This window comes from Thalia democratica, chromosome 6 (genome assembly GCF_965202585.1).
Source record: "Thalia democratica chromosome 6, ktThaDemo2.hap1.1, whole genome shotgun sequence".
Lineage (NCBI taxonomy): Eukaryota > Metazoa > Chordata > Thaliacea > Salpida > Salpidae > Thalia > Thalia democratica.
Genome location: NC_139170.1, coordinates 1,210,141 through 1,236,961, shown reverse-complemented (window position 1 = coordinate 1,236,961; position 26,821 = coordinate 1,210,141). Strand labels below are relative to the sequence as shown.

Genomic DNA, 26,821 nt, shown 5'->3' with positions numbered 1-26,821 from the left:
ACATATACTGTTGAGATTTAAATCCCTGATCTGATATTAATAAGAATTATGTAGCTTGGTAACACCAAAAGATTAAACAAAGTCACATGTTTATTTATATTGATCCAATTTACTACAATAAAAGTTCTATAAAAAGAAATGATGCACAAGTCAGTTAACATTAAAAATTTTGAATGAGTTTTACCAAAATGCTTATTTAAAAACTTATTGCAGCATGTCAAAAATAGTTTAAGAAACAAAAAAATTTATAAAAGTGACCAGTTTTTTTCCAAGTGTGCACAGTAATTTTTGATAACCACTGCAATGAACAGTAGAAAGTTTTATCAAAAAAGTTTGAATAAACACTATAGCAAACAAAAGTAACATTTAAAAAGAGCTTAAAAGCAATATATTCTTTCATATATTTAGGGTTTAAATCACAACTTAGTGTTTTAGAACAGTTTTTTATTCTTTAAAAATTAAATAGAAGACCACCAGTTTTAATGTTGTTGTAATTGGCTAACTAAAATACAAAAACACTATGTGAAGAAAAAACTCAATACTACTAATTCCAAATTTTTACAATTGTAAAGTTTTGTTGTATTATTAAAACATTTAGAAGATTTTTTTTGTATATGTGTTTTGAAATGGGTTTTCATATTGCAATGTTCAACTTAGAGAAAGTTGATAACAGTAACATTTACAGTAACACAAATAATAGTTACTGTAGCTTCTAATTACTTCCAATAAAGATAAGTAATTTTAATATTTTCTAAAAATTACACAATTGCATAGTGTCTTTGTATATAAGAAAATATTAAATCTTCTGCTGACATGTATATCAACATACCTCTTTTAGTCTGCTAGCACTTATCAACTATTAAATACCAAGTACCAAGTATAAAGGGTTTTATTTTAATTTTCAATAGATTAACCTTTCTTTGACATTTAAATAATGACATACAAAACCAATTCATTCTACAACCATACTAATTATTTTTTGACTAAAAATATATATAAAATTTTAATTTTTAAACGTGAATAACCTAACAGCAAATGTTAAAGATATAAATAAAAAATAATTTTTGTCTTTTAATAGTATGTCATTATTTTTTCCTCTTTTTAAAATTTAAAGTCGTAAAAGTAATGTTTTGAAATTACATATGTTACATTTCAAATATTGACCAAAGTTTTGCTTTTTACATGGGTGATTTTTTTAATTTAAAAATAAAGAACAAGTTAATATTAAACTACTTTAAATTTAATTATAAACTGTACAAAATTAAATTACAAAAAATATTTGGATCTAAATTCACATATAAGATTTCTTTTAAAATGTTAATTTAATTATCAGGCTTGAAATTTTGTATATTAGCAGGATATTCATTTTATGATTAATGTGAAAGGAAATTTGTAAATATATTTGCCAGTTTTATTTTAATTTCATATATTCACTTTTTAACAAAAATTATAATGTATACTATCATTAAAAAAGTAATTTTGGAATATTAAAAAAAATTATGTAAAAAACATTTATATACATTTTTGTTGATTTGTAATACTTCAAACTAATTAATTAATGATTTTTAGAAATTTGATAATATTGGAAAGATAAAATAAACTGTTTGTTTTAATTATAAATAATAAACAATACTTTCAGATTTCATTTACTTTATATTAACAAAACATATTTATTTTAAAAGGAACAAATACAAAACAGTTAAGGTAAGTAATTTGTTAACTTTCATAAACTAATATTACAAAACTTATTGAGTTAAAAAATTAATGCCTAATATAAGTTGCTTCTTTGAAAAAAATTGAGTTAAAGTTATTTTTTCAGACATAAAAATGAAAATATTTAAATCCTAAGTCAAGCAAATTTTTTGATTCAAGTAATTTAAATGTTATTAAATCTTTAAAAAAGGTGTACAACTCATTGTCAACTAAATTATTATTAAGCTACTTTTATCATTGATTTCTGAACTATCTGTACTTTTTAAAACTAAATCCTTACATAGAGACCTACTTTATTATTCAAACATGTATATAGGTTACTAAAAAGGAAGTAATGAACTTGTATTGTTTCCTAATTTACTATTTAGTGTGCAATGGATTGCAGAATATAAATTGATTGCTCAGCAATTTTGCCTGCTATTCATAAAATGCAACTATTTTTGTTTAATACATTAGTAGGACAAATTATCCAAAATTTCATTTTTTTGACTTTTATAAATTTAAATTGGTCAAAGCAAAAAATTACTTAATAACTTTTAATAATATCTACTAGTTAAAAGAAAATAATTGTTTTTTATTAGTTGTAATTTTAGCTTAATACTAATTTGTGTTAATTTGTTAAAATTTCTTTTGTGCAGTTTAACAAAGCTAATGAACTTTTGTTGTTTTGTGTTCAACAATGAAATATCTGCATATAGATAGTAGTTATGTCTATCTGCTAATTTTTAAATGCTGTTTGATTTATATCTTTTTTAAAATATTAAATTAGTACTTTGTTTGTGAGAGCTATTACAAAATTAAGGTAGAAGTGTACTAATTTTATAGTTATTTTAAGTATTTATACTACTTCTAATTTAAAATTAAGCAAGAACATTATTTTTACAATGGTTGCATTTAAAAAATAGTTGATAAGGATTTGAAAAACTTAATAAATATTAGTAACTTTTTTAATTATATAAGTTGTTTGAAATTTGTTATGTACTTTGTAGTTAATTTTATTATTGAAAATTATCAAGTTTTTTATTGAAGTACATTCATTAAATAATAAAACGGATCATCCTATAATTACTAAAGATGATTTTGAAATTTTTTTTATTACTAACTTTAAACAAGGTTGCCACACACACTTATGCTAGTTAGTTTAACATTTTTGAGAAACTCAGGCTAGTTTAAACATAAAAAAAAACAGGATTTTTAAAATGTTTTTGAAAAAATCAGGCTAGCTTTGATTTTTTTAGAAAAATTAAAGTATGTTTTTTGAACATAAATTATTTTAATTGTTTTTTTATTCAGTCCTTTTGTCAATATTTAGGCTTGATTGACTTAATTTTTTTATTTTGACTCATAGAAATTATTTTTCTTAGTTTGTCATAAACTCAACAAACTAAGGCATCTTTTTGTTACTGTCTACTCAGGCTGGCTTTTTCCTTCAAACCCACCCTGAAAGACCCTATTTGTTGTAATTAGGTATTGGACCTAATAAAATCAAAAAAGTATTTGGAAACTGTTAAAATAAAATAGTAGATTGATTGTTGTTGTAAAATATTCAAGTTTTGTCACACACTCATTTTATTCAGGGTTATTCAGCTAGTTTTAAGAATTTGAAAAGCTCAAGTTAACTTCTCTTGTTTAATTTTTTTTTTTGCAAAACTTAAGGTAGTTTAGATATTTTCCTGAATCTCTGGCTAGTTTTTTAACCTAAACTTTTTTTTTCTTAAAAAATGTGCTTCCAATAAATTTTTTGTTAGCACTCTGGTAGTTCTATGTATTTATGCTACATTTACAGTATCTAAAAAAACGTTTTTGACTCATTTATTGATATTTTCAATATTTTTATAAATTCAGGCTGAGTGTTTTTCCTCTAAGAATTACAACCCTTAATATTACAAAGAATTAAGCATCATTAAAAAGTATTTAACAGCAAAAATAAATAATAAGTGACATGATATTAACACACAAAAATTTTATAATTTACATAAATAATAACAAATTATAAATCTAATAGTAGAAATAGGTAATGGATAACATAATATGGCAAAAACATACTTATACAACTTATAATAATAAAAATGATAATAGTTAAATAATGTTTAACATATATAATAAATGTATGGATGACATCATAAATAACAAATAAAGCTTTTAACAGCAAAAATAAATAAAATGGATGACATGGTATGGCAAGAGCTCACTTATGTAAATATAATACAAATAAAAATATTTAAATAACAAATAAAACTTTTTAAGAGCAAAAATAAATAAAATGGATGACATGATATGGCAAAAGCGTAATTATTTAGATATATACAAATAAAAATATATGAATAATAATAAACAAAACTTTTTAACAGCAAAAATAAATAAAATGGATGACATGATATGGCAAGAGCACACTTACGTGCTGGACAAACAACCGGGTGTTGGTTTCGGTGTGGCCATTGGTGGACAGTTTGTTGCTGGTGAGAACCAGGTCATTATTTCCGATGTGGTACCAGTTGGTCCTGCTGTCAACAAGTTCCAGTTTGTAATTTGTTTTATTGTTTATATTAAGCTGTGCAATAAAATAATTTAACTACAGTTTTTTCTTTGGTTTTCATTATAGAGTTACAATGAAAATTTTTTTGGGAAATTGTTATCTGTTTAATTGTGTAGAATTAATGTTAGTAGTTTAAAAATTTGTGTGGTTTTACAATAACAACTGGGTATAATAAAAATACATTTAAGATATTTTTTACACATAAATGAAGAGTATAACATTGTATTTAGTATGAAAACATGTGTATTTTACTGTTGGTAATAAATAAAATAAAACAGAAAAAATGACATCCTAGTAAGGATAAATGGGCGACCAACATATAACATGAACCAGGGCCAAGCTGTTGATAAATTGAGAAAATGTGGAAACAGAGTTGAACTTGTTAGTTTGATGTATAAATTTTAAGATATGTTTTATATGTAATAATATTCATTGAGTATAATTGTTTGTGTTTAAATTAATTATTATCATATTATTACAACTTAATTTAATATAATAATAATATTATATAATAATATAATAGTAAATTGTGTCTCATCTACACTAAACGCATAGTGAGTTTATTGTTTCAAAAAAAGATATATTGTTTTATAAGCCACTTATTAAGTTATAGTATATTTAATCCCAAAGATGGAAATATCTTAAATCAAAATATTTTTACAAACAGTCAGTGAAAAGGAAGGTGTTGGTTCGCGTTGAGAGGGACACACCTCCTCCGGGACCTCTGAGGAGATCGAGATCAAGAGACTTGGATCACTCTCCTGCTAGGAGCAGGTATAGAAGTAGGAGCAGGGGAAGACAAAGCGGAAGGTACAGAAGTCACAGCAGGTCAGAGGAGTTAAAGAATAGCAATATTAAGTTTTTATTTGCAAAACTGTTGCAGTAAATGTAGATATATAATATTATTTACAGTTTTATATAAAGATGAAAGTTTTTACCAGTTTACTTTGTTTTCATTAGTATTCAATATATTTTGTTAATTTTTTTTCCATCTTAAGTTGTATTTATAGTACAACTGTTAAATTTAAGTTGTATTCTTCATACTTGCATATATATACTCATATTAACCTTGAAATTTTGTACAAAAAATCATGTAGAGGATGGAATAGCACAGCTTTAGGTGTAAGAGAAGCAGAAAGATATAGGTACTACCAGAGGTTGGAATATTTTAATAAATATATTTGATTTAAAGTACAGGTTCATATTAATTATTTTTACCTCTGCAAGTTGCGTTGTATGGACCTTATGACATATCAAAGTATTCCTGTAAAAAAATAATTTAACCTTGCTAATAGTTTAAGCTTTTAAAACCTAAATACATTAAGTAATTAGAATATTTTTTGTAATATAGCATTAAGTCAGTTATAATTGATATTACATTATTTAAAACGTTAAAGTTTTCATCCAAACAACTAATCCCCACCAACAGAGATTTAGACTCGCGAAGAAGGTCACACAGCAGGGACTTGGACTCCCGCTCCAGGAGAAGATCCAGGTCCAGGGATCTTTCAAGAAGTCCCAGGAGAAGGAGCAGAAGCAGGGATCTGTCGAGAAGCCCTTCAAGGAGGAGATCAAGATCCAGGGACATCAGCAGAAGTCCCAGTCCGAGAAGAAGGTCACCAAGTGTCAGGAGGTTTGGAGAAAATATTATAAATAAATATAGTTGATAAATATACTATTTTAATGTTAAAAATACATTGTTGGAAAACAGATTATTTTGTTATGAAATAATACTCAATTATAACTTTAGTTGTTAACTAATTTTATACTTTTGTACCTTTGATCAATTAGTTACACCCCTATAAAATTTCGTTCCGTAAACCTAATATATAAAAAATTTAAACGTCTCAGTTGTTTTTATATTTTATGTAAAACAAAATAACAATTTTTAGCTTTGTATGTATTGAATTAGAAATCCAGTAAAATAAAGATTGTGTAAAAGATTTTGAATTTTATTCACAAATTAACAATTTTATTTTTGTATGTATTGAATTAGATACTCAGTAAGGTACAATTGTGTAAAAGCATTTGAACTTTATTCGCAAATTAAAAATTGTATTTTGTATGTATTGATCAAGTAGAAACCCAGTAAGATACAATTGTGTCAAAAAATCCTCATTTGCAAACAGCCGCAGATCCAGAGGAAGATCATACTCGAGATCACCTGGAAGATACTCGAGACATTCGAAAAGAAGAAGCCCTTCATAGTTAGTTTATTACTAAAATATACTGGTAAAGTATCAAAAATACAAAATTGATTTTGTCTGAAAAGCAATTGAAAATGTTTATAACCCATTAAAAGTAAGTATAGTTTATACTGTAGTTTTTAACATATGGGTCAGTATTAATTTTTATTGAAAAAAATGGACGCCCTATGATAATGATTAAGATATTACTCACTTTAATCTTAACCACTAACTTAGTTCATGGTATTAGTATTGAGCAAATTAAAAGATGAAAAGTAACTAGGTATAGCTTGATTCAATGCTTGTGATACGAACTAATTACATTCAACTTATACTTACAAATTAATATAAAACAAAACAACACTGTGTTTTTCTACATTTATTAATAATTACTATTATTCTTTACTAGTAACTGTTTTTTATTTATGTTTGCGTTGAATTACAATGGCAATAAAAGTTTAACTTTTAATAAATTGAAAAATAAAGCTCAAACTATGGTAATTTATACTATCTTGTGATAATTTAACAATCTTGAAGTCAACACCATCAAATGAAATCAGTAAAGTAAAGTTATGCTACAAATAAGGCTTGTAAAGTTTGTTTACCAAATAGTTTATTTACTACACACTCAAATATTTCAATTTCTCCTCAATTGCTGTTAATTAATTAGTCATCAAGTACTTAACTGTTTCCCTATTAGTTACTGAAAGTCAAGTTAGAATTTAGGTGCACTTTTAAAATTGTTTGAAATTGTTGACAAATGAAATTAGAACTGTTATGAGTAATATTTTCATTAATATTTGACAAATTAAAACAAAAAATTTGCAGTAAAAAAAAAAAAGTACAATTTCTTGGAAATTCTAACTTTAACCTTTATTATTTAATTACTTATGTTTTAAATGTCCTGCTGAACTTAACTAAAAAAACATTGAAAAAACAAAATATGAAGTTTTTTGTGTTAATTGTGTTTTAAAGTATTTCAATTAAGTTATTTTGTTGTACTTAATTTAAAATATTCAAAAGAAATAAAACATGGTGTTGAAAATTCCTAGTAACTTTATTGTTAATCTATTTATTTCGTTTTTCTTTTGCTAATCTTAATTCTAAACACTTAAAAGAAGTAAAACATGATATTATAAGTAGTGTTACGTCATAATAAATTTGGCGGTATTGTGAGTATAAGTATTCAGTTGTAGTAATTTGTAAATAATTAATGAACTGCTTATAAAAGGTCGCAAAATTTGCCCTTTTAAAGTCAACTTTTGTATTAAACTCAAGAATTTGAACTTGTATTTTTGCTTCTGGAGTTTTGTATAAGTTTTAATTCAAACAAAATTATGTAGTGGGGTTTGAAAAAATACTCGGTTTAGGTTTTAAATGAACAAAAAGTTTAAATTATGTTAGTAAATTTTGTTTTAAATTTGCAAAAAATTCATGAAAATAATTTTATCTTAAAGTTTAACACTGCTGAAAAATTTTAACTAAATCTTAAAATTGCATTGGATTTATTATTCGGTTTATTACAAAAAAAAATTTTAATCAATAATAAGAAAGTATTTTAAAAGTATAATTAGTTGAAAAAATACTTTTCATTTGAGTCTATACAGCCTCTGCCATTAGTGAAATAAAAAACTAATAAAGTGAAGTAAAAATATTCTAAAAATTAAATAAGTTTAAAAACTTGAAAAAATTTCAAATTTTTAATAAAAGTTTGTAACGGAAATAAAAGATAAGTTTAGAACAAATTTCTATCTTAACATTTGAAAATACTATGGGCAAACATGTTTTTGAACTTATATTTTATTTGAACAAGTTTAAATGAAAACGCCTCTAAAAGTAAACAGTGTTTTTTGTTTTGGCACATTTTTGAAAAATTGTTGTTTACAAAAGTATTGTTGCAGCAGTTACAGAAATAAAACTGTCATTTAGTAACAATTGTATAAAAATTAGGTTTAATTTTTTAGTGTCCTGTTGATCATCAACTCGAAAAATTGTAAGAAATAGTTTTTAATTCTTCAAAGATGATTAGAGTGTAATTAAAACATCCATTTAGCACTTGAAAAATGTTTGTAAAACAGAAAAAGAATAACTTGTACCTTATATTTAATATTAAACTTTACATACAACATATATTTTAGAGTCTTTACTTATTATTATACAAAATATAAAATTGTCTACAATAAGTTAAGTACTTTTAAGGTTTTAGTAGTAATAAACTAAATGAAGTGTGAAAAAAAACTTAATCTACACAATTTAAAATTTCAGTAAATGTTTTAGTTTAAATTTTTTTAAAGTAATTGCTGTAATTAAATAAAAGGAGAAATTTAAGTGGCCTATAATTAGATTTTTTAGTGCAACAATTCACTGTATTTTGTAAATTAAAACAAAACACAAGTTTATTTCACCACACTCTGTTTGTGCAAACGACCAAGATCAAATAAGTTTGCTTTGATTTTGATATGTAATAAAACAAATATATCTATAATAAATATTGACAAATTCTCATAAACTGTTTGATTTGGGAAAAAAATATTATTAAAATAATTCACATTCTTTGAGTTTATTTTGTTTATATTAAGAAAAAATAGTTTTTTGTTATCAATAGTAAAACTTAAAGTACTTTAATTAATTTTTAGTTATATCAAACTAATATTTTTCAATGAAAGATAATTTGTTAAATGTTTTAATCAAAATAAAATTAAAATAATATTTTTTCAGTGAAAGCAGACATTCAAGACGCTCCTCACCAAGAAGAAGGTAAAAAAAAAAATAAATAAATAAATAAAATAAACTCAAAAAAAAAAAAAAATTAATTAAATAGATTTGTTGTTATGCATTATAAAGTATGTTTTTAGTTTAAAAATACTACAAAAAAAAATTGAAATCTAAACTACTCAATTAATACTTATAAGGAAATACTACTTCAATAAAAAACTGACAGAAGAATTGTAAATACTTTTTGTCTCAAATAAGTTTAACTAATGTTTTTTGTGTATAGAAAAAAATTAAATAGAGTTGTTGTTATGCATTTTAAAGTATATTTTTAATAAAAAAATACTACAAAAAATATTAAAATCTAAACTATCTAATTAATACTGATAAGAAAATACTACTTCAATAAAAAACTTACAGAAAAATTGTATATACTTTTTGTCTCAAATATACTTTTTGTCTTTTTTATAGACTCTTATATTTGTATTAAGTCGCCTAGTTAACAACATATTTGCTTTAGCTATTCTTTATTATTTTTTATCAAAAAAATCTTCTTGTATTCTGAATTTAGTAAGACGGTTAAAAATATGTTTATTTACCAAATAATTAATTTTTAATTTATAGTGAATGGAGCGAATCAGCCAGTGAAAGAAGTGAAAGTCCTCCCAGATCTCCTCCGAGAATGGTGAGTATTATGACGTCATAATAAGACTAATAGTTATATTAAGTTGTTTGTATAGTTATCGAGGAATACTTTGTTTTGTTAACCTTATTATATTGTTCAGTTTATAAGTCATACACAAGTTTTTGTGTACAAAAAGATATTTAATTAATGTCTTTTAAATAACCTATAAATATAAACAATTTCTATTTAAATTTCTAAAATATACACAATGCGTATTTACAAAGAATAAGCAACCTCATCAATAAAATATCTAATCAAAATATTTTATTAATGTTTTTAAAAATTCTCAATTAAAGTTGTGCACAAACAATTTGTGAAAGTTTATGTTAAAGTCACCAGTACTTCTTACTAACACTCGAGGAATTTACACGTCATGAAATAATGTTTACTACGTAATAAACAAATCACAAGTAGTTTCAATTCTAAATAGGTCAACAGGAGATAACAGTGAATTTCAAGAAGTTTTGTAAAATAGTTTGAACTTTACTTGAGATACAAAAATTAAAAAACTCACTAAAAATTTTATAAGTAATTTTCTTTATAAAAAAGAGTACATAACATTACTGCTTTGAAGATTAGCTTAAAAAACAATATTAATAGACAATTGGCAATAGACAATAAAAAGTTAATTAATAAAGTTTTAACTTCAATTTTAGATTTTTAGCATTTTAATATTCGCAAGTTTGAATAACTTTTACGATAAATCACTTTAAGTTAAAATAAAAAAGAATACTGTATATTTATAGACCTTTTACGTTTTATTTCAAAGGTTACTTCTTGTTTTGAATATTTATCTGCGTCAAAAGATTATAAATAATCCCTTGAAGTAAAATTTTTTTAGAAGCTTTGAAAGTTAAATAAATAGAACCAGTTTTAAAATGAGTCATTTACCTGTAAAACAAAACAAATGGATTTTATAGATATACGCAATTTGTTTCCAAAGTTACAGTTATCTTTATATCAAATAATACTTATAAGTGCGTCATACACCTATTATATGGCTAAACAATGTCGAAAGTTTAGTCTCGGAAATAGATGAAACTAAAAACAAAATCAATAACAAAACAGCTAAAATTATAACTTATACAACTTTAGCTTGAAATAAAAATAGGGATAATTTTTTGTATAAGTTTTATAAGTTAAAATTTATTTTAAAGTATAAACAATGTATAAAAGTTTCAAATTTTTGTTTTTAAAAGTTTGAAAAACTGAGAAGTTTTAAAAATAGCCAAAAATAAAAGAAAGTTTAACCGAAGTTGATGTCTTTGTATTTAAAGTAAACAAAAACAAATAGAAATAAACTGCAAACCGATAAGAAAAACATGAAAGATTTTTGTGCTTGCCATCAATTTTCACTCCCATAATAAAAACTGCGAAGTTTGTTTATAAAAAAATATTCAGTTTAAAATGTGCGTATGAGCTTTTAGTTGAATATTATTAAATATAGTTTTAAAAACTGTTTTTATTAAATTTAAAAAAAAAAATAATTTTTTTTGCAAATAAAGTTTTTTATTATAGTTTTGAACAGTATACTTTACAAAACTTAAAGAAACAAAATTAATCGTTTACAGTTAATAAAATTATTTTAAACTTCATGAGTAAAATATCTTATTTATTTATAGCTTCAAAACCCTAAAGCAAGTTTGTGACAAACTTTGTTTTGTACATCAAAAAAATCTCATACAAATTTTGTGGTTATAAAAAAGCAGCCAAAATTGTGACTAACATCTTGAAATATTTCACAGAAAATCGAAATACGTTTATGTTAAACAAATATAAAAATATATTTACTTCCTCGAAGATACTTCCGTAGTTTTAAAAAAATTGTCTTAAATTTGAACTTGGTTCAATATATTCGTCAAATGTTTATAAAATTTCACAAAAAATATTTTATGCTCAAGTTTCAGTAAGGCTATAAAAAATAGTCTTTCCTAGAAGTATTAAATTATTTTTTTGAACTGAATTAAATATAAATAACTTTTTTGTTAGTATATTGCTAAAAATTTGGTTTAATTTTATATTACAAAGTAGAAATTTAAGTGTAAACAACAAAAAAAGCAGTTATATAATAAAAAAATACTAAAAAGTGTGTTTTAGGATTTATTAAAAAACTTGATCTGAAAGTTTTTCAATTTCGATTTTATTCATGTAAATTTATACATAATTATATCAAATTTCTGAATACTACAGAAAACGCTGTAAAAAGTTCATATAAAATATATTTTATCTTCATATACTGAAAGCGCGGACTTGAAACTTTAAAGTTTGGCGTTTTTGGAATTCCTTCTCGGGTAGTGAAAACAGCTTTTTATAAAATGGGAGAAACGAGAAGTTGTTTTTGCAAGTGACCTTATTTGTCCATTGGAATTATTTTGATTAATCATTCTATATAGTTGTGTATTTATTTAAATATTAAGTTATGTCATTATGCTATTTATGCGCTCTGAAAATGTTTTTATTTCATAAAAATATAATTTAAAATCTTATAAATTTAAACTAAAAAAAAAAAATTAAAATAAGTTTAGTACTTAATAAAGCTATATTGAATAAGTATAATTAGAATTAAAAATACTATTTATAAAATTATTGAAAATAGCTAAAACAATATAAAAATACTACACAGAAAAACATTAAAAGATAAATGTTGTTGTAAACAAAAATTCATACAAGTTTTAAACTAACCACTACTTGGTAATACTTACAAGACAAACAAAACCCGTGTTTAATATAAAGCCTGTTTTAATACATGTATTTTACAAAACTCTGATATGACACACCCTTAAGAGCATATTAAGTTTACTGTTTTATTGTCTTTTGTGGAAATATTGTCTCAATAAAAAATTCTACAAAATAAGTTGTACTATTGCTACAAGTAGAAAATTTAAAGCTTTAAGATTGGTTTAACACTAAATTTAACAATTTTTTTATTCGTATTTCTAATTTTTAAAAGTTTTTCAAACATACTAAGTCTGTTATATTTCAAGCATAAATTAAAAAAAAAAATTTAATACTAGTCTTTTTTTGCCTGCCAATTTTTTTTAGAACTTCTCCTAATAAATTGCCATTATTTTCTTTAAATGAATTGTATGAAATTATTTAATGTTAATCAAATTTATCTTCAGTTGAAACAAATTAATTTTCATAAATTTTTTTCTAAATAAATTTAATGACCACAGAATACAATATAAAAGTTGTATTTTTTCTTACTAAACACTAGAAAAATATTAGAAAAAGCAATAGTGCAAACTTATATATCATGATGAACAAAAGTTATTATATTTGCAACGTAAATTTGAAGTTAATTTAGCGGAAAATTATAACGTAAATAATGTATCTCGTTTTGTACTTAGTTGTTTTTAATATTTTGCTTCAACCTTCTGTAACGTTTTATGTCAGAAGTTTGGTTTGTTCTGTATGTTTTAAATTAAAACGGTTTGCTGTTTATATTTCAACTGTATAAAACATAAAGCTTGTTTTAATTTAAAAATAATTTGAAGATGTTATTTAAAGACTGTTATAATGTAAATTTTTTAAATATTGTTATACTAAACAATTCTTTTTTACATACTTTTTTTACCAAACAGTTTAGTAACTAGTAGAAGTTTATGAAGTCATAGATTTCTTAAAAAAATACTCTTTTACTTAACACATTTTAAAAACATACCATTAAAAAACTTACAAGATGATTTTTTATTTGAAAACAATAGATCATTTTACCTTGACATTTCTTCTCAAAAACCTGTTTTAATTTTAACACATCTAAAGAAGAATAGATTAAATTGTATTAAATTATATTTATATAGTTTACTATAGTTTAATGTAATTTGTGACTAATATAATATATATAATTTATAACTAAATAAATATTTCACACAGAGACTATCATCCCCATTAACACCTGACAATCCCAATTAACTAATAGATAGTAATACAAAAATAAGTATTAATTGAATTGTTTATCACAGAGACCCTCATCACCACTGACACCTGACAACCCCAACGAAGTAGCAGGTGCCCTGACCAAAACATTCCCAGTAAAAAGTCCCGAACCTGAAACTGTTGTGCTCACTAAAACCAAAGCTAACAGTTAGTTTTTAAAATAAATAATTTGTTTTATAAAATATATTGGCTATAAAAACGTAAAAATATTTTATTCATGTTTTGTTCTAATACTTGCTAATAAAATAGAGCATGCTGTATTAATCTCAGTGTGTAATATTGTTTTTATTAAAATTAATCTTATTTAGATTTTTAGTTTATTAAAAAGCTTATAAAATTAACACAGTCTTTAAAAATTTGTAGGCGAAGAAAACTTGTGATTGAGAAAAAAATATTTATTTGAATTTTAATGTCTTTTTCTCAGATGGACTATTTAGTTTTTTATAAATTGTAATTTAATATCTAATTATTAACAGCATCATATGGGTTGAAATAAGGAACTCGTTTTATTTATTTGTCTTAGCTAGAATATATAGTTTTCTGAAAAAGTTTAAAAAAATAGTTTTTCACTAAATAATTATTAACAGCATCATATGGACTGAAATTGGGAACTCGTATTTTTGTTCAAGACATTCAACCAAACAGTTTAGCTGACAGAAATTCATCTATATCAGCCGGAGATACTGTACTAATGGTTTGTTTTATTTAATTTTAGTATAATAAAAAAGTAATTACTTATTTAATTGATTAACATGGTCAAATAAAACTAAATTAATACTTTGTAAATGTATAAATTTAGAAATATTTTTTTAGTCAAGCATCTAAGTAACTATAACTAACGTTATAATTTAATCAACGCTAAAGTTGTTGAAAATTTTTTTGTTTTCAAACTTTAAGTTTTAAAATGTTAACGGTAGTTTGTAATAATCTTATTTTTGTGTGGCGTAACAAAAAGACTTGGTTTTGTGGTTCAGATTTTAATATTAGGCTTATATTAATTCTTATTGTAAACAAAACATAGTTCCCACGATACGTCACATATATGAGTCATAAAAGAAATATAATAATGTCATTCAATATAAAAATTGTCTGACTTTTTGTAAAACAAAAATGTTTATGTGAAGTTTGTTTCCAAACTTGATCATCGATTAACTAAACGTTTATTAAAACTATAGTGAACGTAATTGTTTTATAACAGATTAAAAAAAATATTGTAAACTATCATTATAGTTAAAATTAGGAAACGTTTTTAGCATTGTATGTTCTATAGTTATTATTAACTGTTTAAATTTTTCTTTTTTTACTTAATTAATGTTTAAACACATTGAATTTTTTAATTTATAGCATATATATTTAAAATGAAAATTTATTTTGATATTAAGTTGGTAGCTATTAACAAATATTAACCTAAAAATGTACAACAAGTGGCTTAACATTTTTCTTTTAAAATAACTTCATACAACAAGAATTTTTTTATACAACCTCTTAAATAATTTCAAACTTAGTTGAGTTCATTAGTTAACTTTTTATTTGTTACAAATATAATTTATCTCAACACAAATTAATCAACTTGATTATTTTCACAAATTAAACGCGTCAGTAAGTGACGCATTTATAAAAGTTTTTAATTAATTTGTTGTATTGTTTAGCTGTACAAATTTTCAGTAAACGATTTTAAAATCTAGCAAGTAAAAATATAAAATAAATTATATTTATAAAAAACATAAATAACTTTTCAGCTACGTTAATTCTAATTCATAAAAAAAATGTATGTTTACAAATATATCTTTATATTTTAAAATAAATAGATAACTTTTAGAATAACGGCATACTGTTATTTAAAACTGATAAATGGAATGTTTCAGTTAAAAGGCTACTGTAAACAATTAATAAATACTTTATAAAATAATCAATTTGAAAAATATCAGGGTTTCTATAAAGATATGTTAAAATGAATAAAACATAAATATTAGAATTTTTCACATAACGGTTCGAATATGAAAAAATAAAACATAAGTTATGCATAAAAAATAGTATTAGTAGAACATATTATTTATAAAAAGGTAAAAAATCAATAATTGTAAAATTAAATTTTTTTTAGATAAACGGTCGAAATATGGACAACAAAACGGTCGAGGACGCCATAGCAACCATCGGAATGAACCGTAACAAGGTTACCATGGTGATTAAGCGGCAGGACGGGGGCACCGTAACCATACCCGTGCAACCTGAACCCAAACCTGTTGTGGAAGTTGTTGCCAAGCAACCACCTACAACCCAACCCGCCCCAGTTTCTAGGGGTTCTGTTAGTGAGGGTGGGTTTTGTTTTTGTTGGAAATAATATTTTTAATTTAATTATTGTATTTGTTTGAATCTATATTTTTGATCATCAAATTTATTAACTTAAATTTGTTAGATTTTTTTTAATACTTTTACTTGAATTTTATATAAAGTAGGATATTAATATTAAACATTGTAGTAGTGAAAATTTTAGCCTTTGGTTATTTAAAGTTACTTAAAGAATTATTTGAGTTTACTTAATTTTTGCATATTGATATTAATTTTAATTAAATAGCCTTAGATATTTTGATCTTTATTAGAATTTAACATATTTACATTTTTATTCACGATTTTGTAAATTTTAATAAGAAATTTATTATTTTTACAGTTGAAAGCCTTCCGTCTAAAAGAAGCTCAAAAAGTCACAAATCCAAGTAAGTTTTTTAAAAATAAAATAAACAGATTTTATCATTGTTTAATACTTGAATTCACAAAAGAACAATGAAATTTCAACAATAAACTGTTTTTCTTTTGTTCAATTCCAATGTCTGTATTACAATATGTATTATGTTTTGTCTAGATTATGTTATTTCTATTTTAGTTTATTATTTTAATGTTTATTGTAATCATGTGAAAAACCAAAAATTGCATTAAGTTCTTTTTGAGATTTAGAGAAAGTCTTATGTATGTCATAAAGGTACTAAATAAATTAAAATCACTTTAACATTGTAGCTCTTTTTATCCATTAATGTATCAAAATTTTATTTCAAATAAGGCTTCAAAAAAATGTTTTGAAATAAACATATTTTAACTATACTAAACAAACATAAAAAACTAAAAAACTTTAATGTATTTACTCAGATAGTTTTAGTCTAAAATGTATTAATTTCTAAATAACAAATTTTTGTTTTAAATTTATGTGTAAACAACACTAAACAAGCATATGTAAATAAAAGAGAACCACATCAAAATCCTCCCTAAACAAGGTAGTACAACCGTCTAATGAAATAAGTTATTTTAATCATCATATAAATATTCAGGACCGCATCAAAATCCTCCTTGAACAAAGTAGTACAACCATCCAGCAGTAAATCATCTTCCAACAGAAACTCACATTCGAGTAAACCTGAATATTCTGAACCCCCAGTTGAAGAAGAAGAAGACATTAAACCTCAATCGTTAGTTTGTTTTACATAAAGTAATAATAAGTTACCGAAAAAAGTTGTTGTATTTAAAACTTACAAGTGCAAATAGTTTCTTATTCAAATAATTTTAATAGTTAGGTATTAAAAAATATTGATTTAAAAAAATAAGCGGAGCACTTTAAAAAAATGACTAGCCTGTTGAACCCCAAAAGTTAAGAGTTATAGTAGTAATTATAAAATTTTGTATTATAAATGCAAATATAAAAAAAATAGTTATTTCCATTGACAAGTATGCAAAAAGATAAATATAAAAACTAGTGTGTGAATTTATTTTTGTAAGTTTAAAACGCTTAAAAAATTTAAAATAAATTTAATTGAGTTTTTATATGTATTTGAATATTTTTGTAATTTTATTTATATTAAGAAAAACTGTTTTAGTATGTCGAAAAGTATATCTGCCCAAAACACATTAAAAGTTTTACTACAAGTTTTTACCAAACAAACATGTAGAATTACTCACAAATCAGGTTTATTAAGTATCAAGTTTCACCGCTAATATGTGAATTATTTACTACTAAACACGTGTTTTTTCAAGTAGATTAGTGTAAAATAAATTTTTATTGGTTCATTAAAAGTTTTGTACAACATGAAATACTTTTTTAATTTCAAACTATGTTATATGTTTATAATATTAAGCAATGTTTTATAAAAATAAAATAATTTAAAAATAATTATTTCTAAAAAGTACCAATAATTAAAATTTAATCAAGTAAATTTTAAATAGCTGTTTAGAAGTTAATGTTTTTAAATTAAAATTCAGAAGCTTTTAACATTTTTTACTAAAGAAAGTTGTAATCTACGTGATTTTTATAATTCAGATAACGTAAATTACGTAAAATTCACAGTAAAAAACATTAATCAAGTTTCTATTTTTAAAAACCACCGACAGCGCATTAGTATGAGACAGAAAATTTCATTAACACTTTTTCAAATAAAATTACATTAACACTTTTTCGAATAATCCATTAAAAACACATCTGCTTTTACATTCTACTAAACTGAATTTGATTTTTAGTTTGAAAATCATTTACTTTAAACATTTGTTCTGTTTAAAAACTTAAAAAAGTTATAACTTTTTAAAGACAAAAGTATATTGTAATAATAATACATTTTAACACACAATAGGGGTTTTGATGATAGTTTTGTTATATGTTATAGCGGGTTTATTTCAGTAATTAGTTGTTTGACACCTTAAAACATGCACACTAAAGCAAAACTAAAGTTTTGTGTTTCCATAAATTAAGTTATTACAAAAAATTGTAATTTAATAATCGATGGACTAAGGTGAAACCCTTAGTCCATCGATCATTAAATTGTGCAGTTCGTTTATTTTACCAAATGGTAACCTCAAAAACAGCTGAAGTTATAATAAAATAACACATTGAACTTTAGCTAGTAATGTTTTATTTTGTATTGCCATTTTAATTAGTTTTTTAATTATTTTTCTTGTTCTTCAAAAAACAATTAGAAGAACCGCAGTCTGTGAATTGCAATTTACCAAATGCAGCAACAAATTAATTAAATTAATAATTAAAAAACACTAAAAAATAAATTATCTATTTCATTAAACTTTTCTGATACAGAACAGCGGTCCGTGAGATCCAGTTCAGCAAGGGCAAGAACGTTGGCATCCGATTGGCAGGTGGCAACGATGTTGGTATCTTCGTGGCATCCGTTCAGGAAAACTCCGCTGCTGCTAATAAGGGACTCAAAATGGGTGATCAGATATTGATGGTTTGTTTTTATTAAAAGCTAAAATGTATTAAATGTTTTGGATACATTTTCTAAAATAATATATATGTGTATTATTTCAGCAGAATCTATATTTTATGTTCTCTTTGTATGTCTATTCATTTTACTAAAAACTTGTATAAAAACATAATTGTTTTATAAATTAATATATTTATGCAGCATTTTTGAAATAAAATATTTTTAAGGAAATTAGTAAAATAGTTCTTATATTATTAAAATATTTAACGTATAAAGGATATCCTTTTGTATTTTTATTAAGATATTAATTTTTGTTAAGGATATCCTTTTACTTGAGTATCAAAGTATTAAGTCTATGAAAGATATCCTTTTATTTACAACATAATACTGTAGTACTCCCTAGAGTTACAACAAAGTTTAAAGAACTTTAAAAGTTAAGTTATTATGTTCATTATTAAAACATTAACTTTAATTAACAGATTTTTTATAATATTAAAATAAATTGTAACGATGTCCAATGGAAATATTAAAGATATGTTATCAAATTTAGATGAACAAAATGTTCTATATATAATTAAAATAAAAAACTTTTAAGTTAAATAAAAATTTTGAGAAACTGAACTTGAAGCTTGTAAAAAGTAGTAACTAAAATGAACAATACACCAATAAAAAGTCGCACAACAAAAAAACATTGTTTTATTTTACAACTTTATTCGTTGACCTCATAAAAATTTATGTCGTTGTTTAATATTAACCAGACCTTAAATTTTTTATTGAATATTCAGTTCACTTAGATAATTTGCGCGTTTCTAGGTTGTAATGATAATAGTATAATTTCATAATATGGAAAATATACAAACCAGTTACTAGTTTTTCAAGGTGAAATTTCTGTTTCACCCTTAAAACTTTCTTAATTACAAAAAGAAAAGTTCGCATTTAGAGATTTTGATTTAAATTATTAATTTTTGTTTTACTCAAAACAAGATTTGAAAGAAGCAGACTTTCACAAACAAATCAAACTTGTAAGTTAAAACATTTTTTTAGTTAGAAGAACTTTGTTCTTTTTTTATATAAAAGTTTACTGCTCACATTTATGTATTGAACAAAAATTTGTATTTATAACACAATTAAGCCTGTTTTTCTTTAGATTAATCTCTAGTTATATTAATTTTGTTTCAGTAGTTTTACTACTATCAACTACTTTAAAAAAACATTTTTTATAAAGTGATAAATTTAAACATTCCAATTTTTGTATAAACAATTTATTTAATACATGATATGTAACCTTGAATTCATATATTTTCAAATTTAGAATACTAATATCATAATATCTATTTTTCTCCCCTTAAAATGCTGGTATATATCAAAACTAACTGCTTTGAATATATGAAAATTAAATTTAAAGTATATTTGCAACTTACTATTAAATTAAACCATTTGGATACTGGTGTCATAAAGACAAAAATCGAAATAAAATCATCTTCTTGTATATATAAATAAATCTGATAAAATAATTGAATAAAATAAGTATATATAATGCAGTCAGCTTACAAATTAAAATTTGTATATATATTTTGCATTTGACAATGTTTAATATACAAACAAAAAAGCTTGTTGAGTTCTAAGCTTAACTTAATTAAACTGATCTTCAAACTAACATTTAAAAAACCAAATATAAAAAATATTACAATGTAATATGTTTACTCCTTTCTAGTTTATATGTAGACAGTTAATTTTTTATGCATATTTAGATATGCAAAAAAAAAAAAATTCAAATATTTCCACAGGTATATATTTTACAAATTTTTTCACAGGTCAACGGAGTGAACTTCAGGAACATCATCAGAGAAGAAGCAGTTTTGACATTGATGGGACTCCCAGCTGGAGAATTTGTACATCTGGTAGCCCAAGCTCAACCTAAAAGTAAGAATAAATAATATTTACATAATAACTAATTAAATAAAACTCCCAGCTGGAGAATTCGTACATCTAGTAGCCCAAGCTCAACCTAAAAGTAAGAATAAATAGTATTTATATAAAAATTAATTAAAATAATTTCCTGCTGGCTAATTCGTATATCTAGTTGCCCAAGCACAACCTAAAAGTAAAAATTAAATTAAGAAAAATGTTTAAATTTTACATTAGTATGTTTTTTCAATTATTGGATGAATTTGTACATCTAGTAGCCCAAGCTCAACCTAAATGTTAGAATTTTTAATTACATTATAAATAATGATTATTATTCTTCTTTAAATTGCGCAACTGAATTATAGATTGTTATTTATGTTTTAAAATAGTTATCAATACAAATATTTAGAGTTGACTATCAATATAAATATTTCAATTCAGCTATCAACATTAATAATATTTTGAATTAATAATCAATATAAAATATTAAATTAACTATTTAAAAAGTATTGAAATTAATATTAATTTACTTATTACTTAGAATTTTTTGTGTTAATTGAAGTTTAGTCTAAGGTAAGAAATAAGTTTCTTATATTATTTAACTTTTTTAGACTTGATCATAGGTCAAAACTAGTTTTTAGAACGTAAAGAAATGTAGTTATTTTAAAAGATTTTAGTAATAAAACATAATGAAATATTAAAAAAGAAAACAAGTAAACTGATAGCTATACAGTTTACTTAAATACTAAAATATAATGACAACTTTAAAAAATAGTAAATATTTCAACAAGTTTGCGTTATCATCTACTTTGTGACGTAAGAATAAAACTTTGGTAATTTTAGTGTTGCATCATGAGTATTTTAATCAAATTAGCTTTCAGAGTTTAACACATCAGTTCTTTTGATGAACTCTTCTACATTTGAAGGAGCTTTTCAGTTCCAAAATTTTAAAACAACTTGTTAAAATTAAAAAAATAGTTTCAGGTTACATTGCAAAAATATAATTAACTTATATAAATATGCATTTCATATATTCACCGTTTTAAAGCGGCAAAATCTCAAGAAATAATTTAAAATTTAAAAATATAAAAAGGTTTTTAGATCAACTGATTAACAAGATTTTGATCTTGAATAAAAAATACATAATTACGGTAAATAGACATATTTTAGTAAATTTTTAAACTTATTTTTGGTCTAAACCAAAAAAAATTGAAAAATTGAAAGTACACCTGCAGATCTATTTAGTTGACTATGATAATAATAAATTAAAATATTACAAAATAAATAAAAACAAATAAAATATGCAATAGAAAAAGTTTACTGTTTTAGTAAAATAATTCAGAGTATTATAATATTTAACGTATAAAGAATTCGTACATCTAGTTGCCCAAGCTTAACGAAAAATTAGAATATTAACTACATTGAACTAAATAATAATATGTTTGTTTAATAATGAGTGAATTTGTACATTTGTTTGTTGAAACTCAACCTAAAATTTAGAACAGTTATTATTAACTATTGATATACTTATTTAAGTTTTAATTAATAATACTATATAAAAATATCCATATGTTTTTTTAAGAAAGTTATTAATACAAATATTTACTTAGTATAAAATTAAAAAGTTTAGTTCCACTATTATAATGTGTAAAAATCTGCCTAAATGATAACCAAAATATAATTGCAAGTTTTCCCACTTTAAAATTTCTTAATTAGCTAAATTTGAGTTGCTTAATGACGTAAGAAGAAAATTTTTACAGTCTTTGTTGTGAATAGTAAAAAATATTAGAGATAAATTAGTATGATGTTCGTTGAATTGCCTATGTAAATGCCTATTGGTCCTTTATTTAGAGGAGCTTCTTAGTTCCTAAATATTTATGACAACTTATTAAATTTAACAAGGAAAATAATACAATTTAAAAATATGTTTCCTATAACTTAAAGTTTAGTTTATATTATTTTTCTTAACCTTCGTTTGTAATTTACAAATTAGATTACAAAAAGCTGTTAAAGTTACATATTAAAGTAACTATTTAAAAAAACAATTTAAAATGCAATTATTTGCACATCTCATAATAACACAAAATTGGTTAGATGACAATTAAAGTTCTTATAAATTTCAAATTCTTATAAAGTTTTCAAGTGGCCATACATTTAAATCTAATTTACAATGTACAAAAAGTTTTTACAATGTCTAATTAATATAATTTCTATGGTGAAATAAATAGAAAATAACAGCCATTAACTCAGAATTATCATACTTTAAAATGTCAGAATTTGAATTATCAATTTTTTGTGTTGTATAGTTTTTGTAATGATTACATATTTAATTTGATAATAAGTTCTTAAATATAATAATAATTGAGCAATTAAATATTTTATTTACTACCATGTTTCATTGGGAAAAATTCCGACCTAGTCAAATATAAGAAAATAGTAATTTATTAATAGTAACTTTATCAAAAAAATAGCCATAAAAAATGACAAGTTGTCATTAAAGATTTTAAGATTTTGATTTATTTAAAATACGTTTATAAATTAGAATTTATTTTATTTAAACAGTTTTTATACTACCCATTTTACCATAAAATATTTCATAAATTACATTTATATATGTATTTAACTTTTATTCTATTTGAATAAGATTTTAAACAACTGAAGATCTCGTCTTCAAACGAGTGAAACATTGTTTTGTTTAATAAAATTTAAAATTTATTATTGATCAATCTCCTTTTATTTTATTTTAGTTGAGAACTTTAATTGCCACCTTTAAAGTATAAAGTATGCAGTATGTATTTAACTTTATAGAATCTTCATATTTATCTACATGGGTGAAGATATTGTTTTAATTTTTCTCATTAAGTGTTATAAGTTTTGTAAAAAGTTTAATTTATATTTTTTTGAAATATATATGAGTCTGCTTGAATACAAAACAACAAAACTGTATGTCTTTTGAACAATAAAACTTTTTAACTAGCTTGCATTTGAGTGGCTTAATGACGTAACAAGAAAATTTTAACAGTCTTTGTGATGCACTGTGAAAATAATTTAGCTAAATTTGTAAAAAATTCAATTGTATTTCTACATCTAGGTTTATTAACTCACATTGTTTTAAAGGATCTCTTAAATTCCTAATTTTTAGAAAACTATGAAATACTCACATTTACAGGTAATATTACCAATACATATTTCGTATAACATGCAATATAGTATAATTATATCTGGCTTAAACTTTTCATTTAGTTAAAATTGAAGTTATATTTTTTGTTTGGTAACGTGTTAGCATATAACTCAATTTATGATAATTTGCATATTTTAAGATCACATAAAGTTGGTTTGATGACAATCCAAATTATTACAAACGTATTAAAAGGTCTTAGTTCAAAAAATAATTTAAATTTATTAGTATAAAAACTTTCCATATGGTCCAATTAATAAGATTTCGATGGTAAAGAAATGTTAAAAAATAGTAATTAAAACAGAAGATTTGAGAAGTTGTATACTGCTATATTTTTTCAAATTTTAAATATCTTTTTGTTAAAGATTAAGGAAGTTTTCAAAATTAAATGTTGTAATAAACTTGCATTATCAGCTACTTGCTGACGTAAGAAGAAAATTTCAGCAGTTGTGTTGCATGGTAAGTATATGTATCAACTTAGTTTGTTTAAAGCTTGCGAGGAACTGAATTTTTTTACACTTCAACTATTTTTCAAGGAGCTCTTTAGTTCCCCATTACTTGTGATAAATTATAAATTAAAAAAGTTTTTTTTAAATTTAGGTCTTTCTGGAGTTGTTTCTTTAGTTTACGAATTCACAAAATAAATTAAGTTACTTACTACCATAACATTCAAAAAAAATTTATAATATAAAATTAATACTGATGACGGTTTTTAAAGTGAACAAAATTTGTTAACTAATTTTTTTATTTAAAAATATTTATATTAAAAGTTAATAATGAAAAAGTTCAAGTAGTTGTTTAACGTTACAACATAAAAAAATATCAAGGACTTTTAAACTTTATCAATTTTTGCAGTAATCGTTTTTTAATAAAAAAAGTAACTTACACTTATGTTTGTAATAAGGTTTATAAAGTTAAGGTATTGATTAAAAGTTTTGATTTAAAAAATAAATAAAAATATTTAAGTGACTCAATGACGTAATAACAAAGTTTTAATAGTTTTTTGTTGCGTCGTAAACATTTTAAATGATTTTTTTGTTACTCAATCTATTGATATATATCTGACAGTTGATTACTGAAACCATATCTTTCAAATTAGCTCTTAAGCTCATAATATTTATTACATTTTGTCCAATTCTTAATAGTGAAATATACAGGTTATTTTAATGATGCATGTTTTGTATAATTTAGTTTTAATATTAATTCTGTCTGAATTTGATTGTTAATTTAACAAATAAATAACAAAAAAAGAGCTAGTCACTTGGCGTAACATTTAGAATATAATAATATTTTATAGTTCTATAAACGTATGCCTTATAACGGTTTTTGAAGTTAAAAGTATATATTTACTAGATGTTTTATTTGAGGATAAGTCCTAAAAATTAGTGTTTGTTTTAAAATAACAATTAATAAAAACTGTTTAAATTGAAACTTTCTTCATGCTTTTTTCAAAATTACATGTACATTTGAAATAAAGTTTATAAGTTTTAGGTGTTTTAAATCCTATTTTTTAACTAAAATATTTAAAGTAGATATAAATAAATCTCAATTTATGAGTACAATGCTTAAATTAATATTATTTAAACACATGCAAATGAAAGTCGTTGCTGAAGTAAAGTATTTGTTTCACATATTTCTTATTGAAAAATGAAACATCTGAGACATTTACTGACGTAACACAATAAATTCCATAGTTTGTATCGGTATAGATATATATTAATTCTGTAGATATTTGATAAACAGCGGTAGTAGGCAAGTTAGAAGTTTTATTTACTGTTTAGACGAGTCTAGGGCTCGCACACAAATACCTGCTACAAAAGTATTAAAAATAACAACATTTAGACAAAACCTATGACATGTATAATTTTGTTGTATTAATTTTTTATAGTGTTCAAAATCAAAATTGCTTATTAACAAGTATGTTTGTAGTTATAAAGCATTTAGTTCGTGAGCTTAAAAACTAATATTATACGTTTTATTTACTTGAACAATGTTTTGCTTTATTTTTTTTTAAATTAAAGGATAGGTGGTCCGACATTTTTTTACTAAAACAACATTGGATCTTATACTAAAGCTTTAAGTACAAACTGCAAGCCAGTTTTTATAGAATTTAGAAAAAATATTTAACTTTTGAGATGTTGTAATTTTTATAAAAAGTTTTCGATACAAACCGCAAATTTTTCGGGGTCAATTTTCTCGGAAATTTAAAATTACTAAAAATCTATCTTCTTCTTTTTTTGAGATAGAGACCTCAAACTTTAAGGAAACTTTCCTTTTATAGTTTAAAAGACTTTGAATGTTGGAAGTTTAACAGTATTAAAAAAAAAACTTTGATTAAAAAAACAAAAAAACTGTTTTTTTTTATAGGTTTTATTTTCTTCAAAATTAAAAAAATTCCTGCTTTCAATCTTTTTAAAACTTAATAATACACTTTCTGTGAAAATTTAAAAAAGATTGCTTAGAAAATGAAGAAAGAAATAGATTTTTAATAAAATGGTCTTTTTTTGCGTTTTTATTTTGTGCCTTGCATTAGTAACCTAGTGAGGTAACCGACTTTGATCGCTCATATCTAAAGAATTACTTTAAAATTTTCAAGCGGTTAAAAGTTTCTGATAGTTGAGATAAAACTCTACAAAATAAGATCAACTTGTAAAAATCAAGGTGGACCCCCCCCCCCCCCCCTATGCCATTAACAAAAGTGTTTTTGAACAGTAATGTCAACATATCGAAACTTCATTCCAGTTAAAATTTCTCCAAGCTTAAAATATT

The 26,821-nt window shown here is 23.2% G+C and overlaps 1 protein-coding gene across 7 annotated transcripts in view; it reads left to right on the top strand.

Moving 5' to 3' along the window:
* Positions 1 to 1,637: 1,637 nt before the first annotated feature.
* LOC145838681 (tight junction protein ZO-3-like) overlaps positions 1,638 to 26,821 on the top strand; it is a 49,921-nt gene continuing 24,737 nt past the window's right edge. For 6 of the 7 annotated variants that reach the window (XM_082946310.1, XM_082946308.1, XM_082946307.1 and 3 more), the window contains exons 1-15: positions 1,638 to 1,704; positions 4,065 to 4,233; positions 4,528 to 4,630; positions 4,917 to 5,077; positions 5,679 to 5,882; positions 6,379 to 6,456; positions 9,154 to 9,192; positions 9,772 to 9,832; positions 13,798 to 13,918; positions 14,359 to 14,465; positions 15,873 to 16,086; positions 16,440 to 16,485; positions 17,092 to 17,229; positions 18,840 to 18,990; positions 20,781 to 20,889. In XM_082946310.1, coding sequence (XP_082802436.1) covers positions 4,079 to 4,233; positions 4,528 to 4,630; positions 4,917 to 5,077; positions 5,679 to 5,882; positions 6,379 to 6,456; positions 9,154 to 9,192; positions 9,772 to 9,832; positions 13,798 to 13,918; positions 14,359 to 14,465; positions 15,873 to 16,086; positions 16,440 to 16,485; positions 17,092 to 17,229; positions 18,840 to 18,990; positions 20,781 to 20,889 — 1,687 coding nt within the window. In that variant the 5' untranslated portion in view covers positions 1,638 to 1,704; positions 4,065 to 4,078. Of the gene's footprint in view, positions 1,705 to 4,061; positions 4,234 to 4,527; positions 4,631 to 4,916; positions 5,078 to 5,678; positions 5,883 to 6,378; positions 6,457 to 9,153; positions 9,193 to 9,771; positions 9,833 to 13,797; positions 13,919 to 14,358; positions 14,466 to 15,872; positions 16,087 to 16,439; positions 16,486 to 17,091; positions 17,230 to 18,839; positions 18,991 to 20,780; positions 20,890 to 26,821 lie in introns of all 7 variants that reach the window. The other variant, XM_082946304.1, reaches the window with a different exon arrangement.